The sequence below is a fragment of the Antrostomus carolinensis genome, unplaced genomic scaffold (assembly GCF_000700745.2).
Source record: "Antrostomus carolinensis isolate BGI_N321 unplaced genomic scaffold, ASM70074v2 scaffold14141, whole genome shotgun sequence".
Lineage (NCBI taxonomy): Eukaryota > Metazoa > Chordata > Aves > Caprimulgiformes > Caprimulgidae > Antrostomus > Antrostomus carolinensis.
Genome location: NW_010294922.1, coordinates 1 through 9,243, shown reverse-complemented (window position 1 = coordinate 9,243; position 9,243 = coordinate 1). Strand labels below are relative to the sequence as shown.

Here is a 9,243-nt window from a genome sequence, read left to right as displayed (position 1 = left end):
AATCACTGTCATTCTTGGGGTTTTTGTTTTGGTTTGGTTTTGTTGTTTTTTTTTAAATTGAAAGAACATAACCCAGAAATCTAGATAAACTTAATTAAATAATTGTTTGCAATGGATGACCTTTTATTTTGCAGCAGTCTAGTCTTTTTAATGGACTCTGTACTGTAAGTGTAGAATAGCACGAAAAAAGTATTGCAGTCTGTATTAATTTTATTTATCTCAAGCAAAACTGAGAAGACTGCAAGAGCCACCATGGTATGTTGTATTAACATGCTCTAAAGCTATGAAGTTTGCTGTGGATATAGAACAGCCATAATAAGATGATAGATTCTAATGGCTTGGGGGGGGGGGAATTTATACCATTCCTGTTACACCATTTGTATGGTGTAACAGGAATGGATATAAAGAGAGTGTCACTGAGAACATAATAAGATGATAGATTCTAATGGCTTGGGCGGGGGGGAATTAGTCATTTATATGGTGTAACAGGAATGGATATGAAGAGAGTGTCACTGAGAGCTCAGAGATGGCTTGGCTTTTCTGTAATTCAGCTTTCCTATTACAACAAGAAAATCTTTCGAATACTTATCCTGCCTTGTGACAAATGAAGGAAGAGTGCCATGTAGTTTAAGAAACTGTGTGTTACCAACATAAAATATATTCTGTTTTAGAAAATCCAGCTTCAGCAAGTAGAAGCAGCCACTTCTTGTGACTCTTTTATTTTATCTTGTGACATATAAACTCCGTCTGCATTGTTTCCCCTCACTTCTCTATTCGAAGGCATGCTGGAGAACACAATGTCTGAGATGGTTAGCGATCCCTCTAATTTCCAGCCTCAAGTTGCTCATGGCTGGTTGATTCCCATTGTGTTATATTCACTGTTCTTCGGCTTAAGTAACTTTTGTCTCTCAAGATGGACTTATTTGTAGATAGCAACAATATCACTTCTTCATCTTACTGGACTGAGTGACCCAACCTGTCTTTTTCTGTTCACTCACAGAATTTGGTCTTCATTGACCTTTTCACCCAAATCACCATTTCTGATCTTGTTTCTGATTTTGTTTTCATTACCTTTATCTAGTCAAGCAGATATTAGTGGGAGAGAATTCTGCCTTATTTCCACAGGCATTGCTCACCATACTACATCTGCATTGTTTCCCTGGTCAGTCAGAGGTTCTGCTCCTAGAGGCCAGGGTGGTGGGACCACAGCCAGGAGAAGTAGGACAGGCCAGGGGAGGCCTGGGAACATGTAAGTAATTGTTGAAGTTCGTGAAAGGAGAATGAGTATGTTGGAGGGACAGAGAGGAGAACTGATGCAATTAAGCTGAGCATTTCATTATTTTGCTGTTGTTCTGTCTGGCCTCAGTTCCTCAAATGAGTTTTGACACAGTTGACTGAAAACTGGTGAGCTAATGACCAAAGGTTTGTGCAGTGTCTCAAAGGAGCATCACAGTGCCCCCTAACATCCCTGTCAATGGTTTTAAATGAGCGACAGTATTATTTAAGAGACTCTCTTGTAACAAGAATCTTTTGTGTGTGTATGCTGTAGCTGGTAATCCCTTCAGCAGCGGTTCTCTGCCCAAATAGTGTGGACACCTCCTCAAAGCAGGCTTTACCTCACAACCTTCTCAAAGCAGATCGATGGGTTATTCAGTTAGAAACTTATGGACTTTTCTGATATCATCTAGTAAGAGAAAGATGTAAACTACTGTCATCCTGAGCATCTAGAGACTGAAGGAGAATATTCATAGGGACCATATGGAAATAAATCAGACAACGAAGTGATGATCAGAAACTACTGAGCCTGACTCACCCTTGCTTTGCCTCATTTCCTGCCAGGTTGTTGGAATTAAGACTGCAACAGCATATCAGCATATCATAAGCTCAGCTGTTACAACAAGAGCACCATTAAACTCCATACTTCCCATCAAATTAATTATCTTTGTTCTGTGGTTATTTCAGGGCAGTGAAATAGATTAAAAAGGAAACTTCTCTGGCTTCTTCCACATTTTCAGCTTTCATTATTGATATGACTGGTATGAAGAAACACCCTTAAATTGAAATTGTGTGAACATGCAGGATGCATGTCCCAGTTCTTGCCCACATAGGTTGTGAGCAGCACCCATTGATTTTGCTGGCTTTTACTCATAGTCTGCAGTGGGGAGTAAGTAAGCAGACCCTTAAATTGCTATACTGCCTTGAAACAAGTCAGCTGGAGTGAATCTTTGTTCATCTGCTTGGGAATGTTTGTTTTTCACAAGCTTTTCCATGGCATCACAAACTCCGTTAACCTACAGAAAATAGGAAACCGTTGCTTGTTCCAGAGAAACACTAGCTTTGTTTAGCTTGTTTCATCAGCAAATCCACAGGAGAGTTTTTAAAGCTGTCTTCCACTGCTCTTAGTTGTTTCCTCTTGCTCTATTTCACTGTCTTAAACCTCCAAGTTGCTGGTCAATTAATGTGACAGGAACCCCGTAGGTTATGTTTGTTCATGGTAGGCATGTCTTCTTTCATTAGTCCAGCCTTAACAGCTGCAGAGTTTTAACATCTTAGCCACTGTATAGCAGCCTGTTTGCAATGAAATGCTAAAGCAATAAAAGCATGTGCATTGGGGGTGGGGAGAAGGGCTCACGTAAGAGCTGAGAGGGAAAAATGTTAATATACAATACCTCAGATTTTCTTCTGTTCTGCTGATTTTATTTCAATTCCTTATCCATTCCTGAATCTCAGTTATTTCCCTGTCTCCCGTAATTGTAGAGGGCAGAGTCCTGACCCTTTTGTTATTCACACTGGATGTTCTGGCTAAAGGTTTTGCTGTCACTATAAAGAATTTGAAGACTGCACACACATTCAAATGTTTTGGAAACAAAGTCACTAGTCTTGAATTTAAAAACCTAACTCTCAGCAGTGAAAATTATTTTTCATTAGCTAAGTTCATCAGTGTTCATTAAGACTTCCCTGTAACTGTATTTTTTCTATAATTGTTTTTATTTTGTACTGTATTTACCAAGCTTTCTTTGAATCTTGTCAGACAGTTTAACTTCCTAAATCAATAGGTTTGCCTATTAAAAATGTTTACGATACTGCTTTTTTATCATTAAATATTCCTGCAAGTTAATTAGTAAGAGATCACATCTTACTTATTCCATCTTTTAGGAAGCCGCTTCAAAGAATTCTCCAACTAAGCCAGTGCCTAACAGTTCTGATCCCAACTGCCTAATATTTTTCATTGATATTCAATTTTAGCAATCTGATATGGCCTTTAAATGTTGAAGGCCAGAGTTAATGATTCATTTATATAATTATGCAAAATTGCACTATCTTTGCAAAACTTTTTTCAAGAGATGCATAAACAGAAATATTTCAAAATTATGGTGGAAATCAGAAAGTATTTTTTTAAGTCTACCTATATGAAATTTATATATATCATTGCACGTCAAATTTGGGAAAGCAAAATTATAATGAACTGCCTAATATTACCCTAGATTTCCCAGTTAATTGCACAGACATGTGATTTATTTGTTTGTTTAAAGTAAGCATTCTTTACTTTTATTAAGAATATTATTTAACAGGTTTTCTTCTTTTGCATCAACACATTTTCAACATAACACAAGCATGCAAACCCAAGAAAATAAATTAATTAGAATGCAACAGGGAACCTAATCTTTCTCCAATTGAAGCTAATGAGACTTCTGCTTTGAATTTGAAGTTGAATTTATTTGAAATATGATTAGGCCTAAATGTATGTAGTCTTCTTGCAAATTTCTTTTTAGGAAATTTAATTATAAACAGGATAAAATGATTGGAAATTATGTTTTGTGAAAGTACAAGATTTCTATTCATGCATAGAATTATGGTTATTAAAGCTAGAGAACATATGCCTTGCTCTGTACTTGCTTCTTACAGTATATAATTGAGAGCTCTGGCCAATCCATCATTAAATCATATAAACAACGAAACTGCCATTTCTCCTGGCCTGCAGTACACTCCCCCACAGGATGTTTCCTATGAAATTAGCCTAGATTTTCCTGTGATTTTTTCCTAAATAAAGATAGATTATTAAAGTCTAGCTATTATGGTGAAGGTCGGTTTTACACAGGCTCTGTAAGTCTGAAGATTTCAGAAGCAGTCTCTTTGAACTCACAGTGTGGGATTACTTTATGTGCCTATATCCCATTAAAATTTCACTTAAAAGCTTAAGTCCACAAAAACAGTTGTTGGGTTCTACTCCATTCAGAAGCTGCCTAATCTGCAGGGTTCCTAAATTTTGTGGATATGGAAGGTTTCGATGTTACGATCCCCTGCATGCTTGATGAGCATGTGATACGAGCATAAGTTCATACTTCTGCTGAAGGAATGACTCTCCATCTCTCCCCATTTGACTTAAATTCCAACCCCTGTGGTGTAACTGATCTTTCTGAAAAACACCCCTTAGAAAAATAGGGGGGAGGAGGAAGTTTAGTTTTACATATTTGTCCGTTCCTCAATTTTTTTCACTCAGCATTGCACAGATGCTTGCATGGACCTCCAGAAGAGGATGACACCAAGTTGAAATAAATATTTTTAGTCAGAAAAACAGAAGGATGTACCCTTTTGGGATGCATGCTGGGTGATAGTTCAGCAAACACCGGTAGCTAGATTCTGTCTGTGATGTTTGTTTTGAGGGTGCTTAACTGTGTCCTACACTAATACACCTAAAATAGGTTTTCCTTTGTTTTAGTCGGTCAAGGGGCTAGACTTGACTGGTGTTTCAGAGTACAAACTGAGCTTTCTTTAACTATGAAGGAGTATAAACCACTTCCAGAGAACAGCTTAATGGTAACAGCCTTCATGCAATAAATTAATTACCTCTTCAGCTTGAGTGAGTTCAGCCCTTCATCTTCTGTCTCTAAGAAGACTACCATCAACAGGGGACCAGGAGACTTTTGAAGGAGATGAAGTTTTACCACTCTCCACTGAATAGACTATACTCTGACAATCACAAAATGGTTTGGGTTGGAAAGGACCTTTAAAGATCATCTAGTGCAGCCCCTCCCTGCAATGATCAGGGACATCTTTGACTAGATCACATTGCTCAGAGCCCCATCCAACCTGACCTTGAATGTTTCCAGGGATGTGGCATCTACCACTTCTGTAGGCAACCTCTGACAGTGTTTCACCACCCTCATTGTAAAAAATTTCTCCCTTATATCTAGTCTAAGTCTGCCCTCTTTTAGTTTAAAACCATTGCCCTTGTCTTATTGCTACAGGTCCTGATAAAATGTCTGTCCCCATCTTTCTTATTGTCCCTCTTTAAGTACTGAAAGGCCGCAATAAGGTCTCCCTGGAGCCTTCTCTTCTCCAGGCTGAACAACCCCAACTCTCTCAGCATTTCCTCATAGGAGAGGTGTTCCATCCCCCAGACAGCACCTGTAATAACTGACCTTCCCTTTTCTCCTTCCCAGGTAGCCTCTCTTGGAGTCACCACGTTCACGCTGTGTGCCCTCTGCATTGACCGATTTCGTGCTGCCACCAACGTGCAGATGTATTATGAGATGATCGAAAACTGCACTTCGACAACGGCCAAGCTGGCTGTCATCTGGGTGGGTGCGCTGCTGCTGGCCCTGCCCGAGGTCGTGCTGCGCCAGCTGGCAAAGGAGGACCCCCAGTACAGCGGCAGCCCACCAGGGGAGCGGTGCGTGGTGAAGATTTCCACCACGCTACCTGACACCATCTACGTGTTAGCTCTCACTTATGATGGGGCAAGACTCTGGTGGTACTTTGGCTGCTATTTCTGTTTGCCAACCCTTTTCACTATTACCTGCTCCCTGGTAACAGCAAGGAAAATCAGGAGAGCGGAAAAGGCTTGCACAAGGGGGAACAAGCGACAGATTCAGCTGGAAAGTCAGATGAACTGCACAGTGGTAGCTTTGACCATTTTGTATGGGTTTTGCATCATTCCTGAAAACATTTGCAACATTGTGACTACCTACATGTCCACAGGGGTCTCTCGGCAGACTATGGACCTTCTCCATCTTATTAGTCAGTTCCTTTTATTCTTTAAGTCCTGTGTTACCCCAGTTCTCCTTTTCTGTCTTTGTAAACCTTTCAGCCGGGCCTTTATGGAGTGTTGCTGTTGCTGCTGTGATGAATGCATCCAGAAGTCTTCAACAGTGACAAGTGATGACAATGACAATGAGTACACCACAGAACTGGAGCTCTCCCCTTTCAGCACCATCCGTCGTGAAATGTCCACTTTTGCCTCTGTGGGGACTCACTGTTAATTACCTTAGGACTTTATTTCCTGTATCGTTTTCCTTTTTTTTTTTTTTTTTTTTTTTTTTACTTCAGATTTTTCTTCTTAAAGCAAAATGCAAGAAAGAAAAAAATATTATTGAAAACTACTCTGGAAACCAATGTGCATATTAGCAGTTGTACTTTGGAAAATAATTTGTTTGGTTATTAAAATGAAAAAGAGAGAGGAGAGCCAGCACTCAGTTTTAAATTGTGATAAATTGTATGGTGCTAGGATTTTATTGATTGGGGAGGAGAATCCATATCAATCCACTTTAATTCCATAGTATTTTTTTGATAGTCATTGTAAAATGATTATATAGACATTGTGGGTTTTGCAAGATTTTTCATGTAAAAGGTGTGGTGGAAAGTATTTGAAGGTAGTTTTAATCCAATTACTGTATGCTATTGTGAGAGGACTTGGACTTCAGAAAATTTATGAAGTAGCATAAAAATAAACGAGGTTTTATTCTTTAACATTATTGTCAATCTGCATTTAATAAGGACATCTACAAGTAGTATTACATTACTTTAATAAGTAAAAAAAAAAAAACTTTGCTTAACATAAAATTATTTAAATCACCATATTTAATTTACCATTCATGTACTTACCCTTGGAGGCTATAATTAGAGAGTTTAAGGAAGATGGTTATAATAGTATTAGATTTACATGAGTGGTTTTTTTTAGTATATATTACGAAGGTTCAATGTGCCTCATTGAAGATTTCCTTCTTAACCTGCAGGTATACAAAAACCTAAGTTGTTTTGTACTTCTTACAAAGAAAGATTTGCTTTCTCACTAAATTTTGTCTTGTGTAGTTTCAAAATCAAGTTTCTTTCCAATTTGTTACTGGTTTTACATTAAAATAATGTCCTCAGTCTCCAAATGTATAACTCCTACTGGCTTTAGTGAGAGGAAGGCATTGTTTTGCCAGAGGTTTGCTGACAGTAAATGTGTGGGACTGAAACAAGTGGAGAGTGAATATCTTCCTTTTTTTAAAAGGTATAAACACACTTGGACACTCAGGGCTTGACCCAGAGCCCATTGCAGTCAATTGAGAGGTTTCCATCAGTTTTAGAGGGCTTTGGATCAGACTGGCATCTCCTATTTATTCTGGGATATGTAGCATGAATATTAATCATGGGGGCTCTGTATACTGATTATAAATCATGCTGCTCTCACAGAGACTGCTATTCAGTAGCAGCTCACAGCTCTGAAGCTGTTTTTGAGAACCATGGTGTGTTTTGCTGATGGCTTCTTGCTGTCCGCAGAATTATTAAAAAGAGGGTATATCAATGCTGCCAGCAATAGTGCAATATAGTCAAATCTAAAGCTGTTATAAGCAAGCCAGGTTGGAGGCTGGAAGTGCCTATCTGTACCAGCAGAGCTTATTTGCCCCACTTCTTGGCTGAAGTCGACAGGCTGTTCTTGGCAGGCAGGCTGTCTCATATTTACACTGGGCAGCGGGCTGAAGTGTAGACACATGCTAAGAAACTGAATTTGTTATAATTAGCTTATATTTTAATACTAATTAAATAAATAATACTATTTCAATAGTATGTGCAGAAGTAAAATCCCATGCAATTGTCCTTTGAAATTAACAGTGACTGTAACTGATGTCTTACTTCAGAATTTGTAGATTCTGAATTTAATATGTTTAATCTTTGTATCTACTTGGTCAAGCAGTATTTCTTCTTTTTCTTTACCATTTTAACCTATAACAATTTCTACAGAAAAGCAGATGAAATTAATTAATCTGAATATGAATCCACATATATATGTGCACTTGAGTTCTTTTTCTAATTTTTGATGCAGCAATCTGCTTTAAGCACAGGCCTAAATTTAAATATGTGTTTCTGTTTAAGACTTGCTGAAGTACCTAAGTTTTAAAAATAATTTTGTAAGATGGTCAATCACTTTTGAAGACGGGGGAACTGTCCCTTCTTTAGAGACCCTTCATTTACTTCACATTGTTTGATTACTTTCGATAAACTATGAAAGGTATTAAAGATAAAAGATAAAACCAAAATCTCCTCACTGTGGTGCCTGTGTCTCCTCAAATACATATTCCCATCACTGCATTTTGATTTGTTCTATTCTCCTTTTGTAGGTGCCAATATTTATAAAGAATGGCAATAAAGCTTCCCTTTTTGTTCCTTCGTCAGGTTGCTTGCTGAATTGCTTCTCTCAGCTGCCTTTTCAGTCCCAGCATGAGCAGTGGGGTCAAGGACCTGAGACAGGAACAACAGAATGGGAGGAAGCACTTTTTCTTAAAGAAGGAAATATAGAAATTACTTGGGAATATTAAGTGACGACATTTTGCTGATTTGGGTGCAAGACTGCACTTGGACAGGAAAGATCCCCAATTGCCTTGGACATTAGATGCTTCCAGCTTTCCAGTCTGCAGTGGATACATGTAAGCGCTGCCAAGGAATGCTGCTCGCTCCCAGGTTAAATGCTTTGTGTCCCAGACTGGTGCAGTTTGCTTCTCTGTTGAAACATTTCCACAATATATGTATGCTAATCCTACTGGGGGAAAAAATACCAGCAAGAAAGAGACTTAAAAATTCATTGGAGAAGGTAGAATTTGAAGATCAATAATGCTGTGTTTGGAAATAACCCTCTTGCTTATGTAGTGGAGCATTCTCCAGCCTTGTATTCAGTGGGGCTTCTTTGTATCCAGTGTAACCTTGCCTTTTCTGCTGCTGAAAGAGCATTTTTCATAGCTATTTCTCCCCTGTGCCTTGGACCTCATAGCAGTTGGATATGCAAGATACCCTTTTATTCTAATTTGTTTTCTAAACTAATCCCACATTAGCAGGTTTGCATTGTTGCAGCCATTCTGATCCAGATGTGGCTCGTTAGTGTATTTAAGTGTCATGATAAATATGCCTTTTGTTGAGGATGGAATACTGCATTGCTTTTTCTTTCTACTTTTGGGAATGATCATAGAATCATAGAATGGTTTG

General features: G+C 38.5%; 1 protein-coding gene across 1 annotated transcript; it reads left to right on the top strand.

The window, feature by feature from the left end:
* Positions 1-5,444: 5,444 nt before the first annotated feature.
* Positions 5,445-6,445, top strand: GPR37 (G protein-coupled receptor 37; the record flags this gene model as incomplete). The annotated part of the gene is made up of 1 exon (XM_010177809.1): positions 5,445-6,445. A coding segment is annotated over one exon (819 nt), but the record flags the coding sequence as incomplete, so codon positions are not given.
* Positions 6,446-9,243: the final 2,798 nt, after the last annotated feature.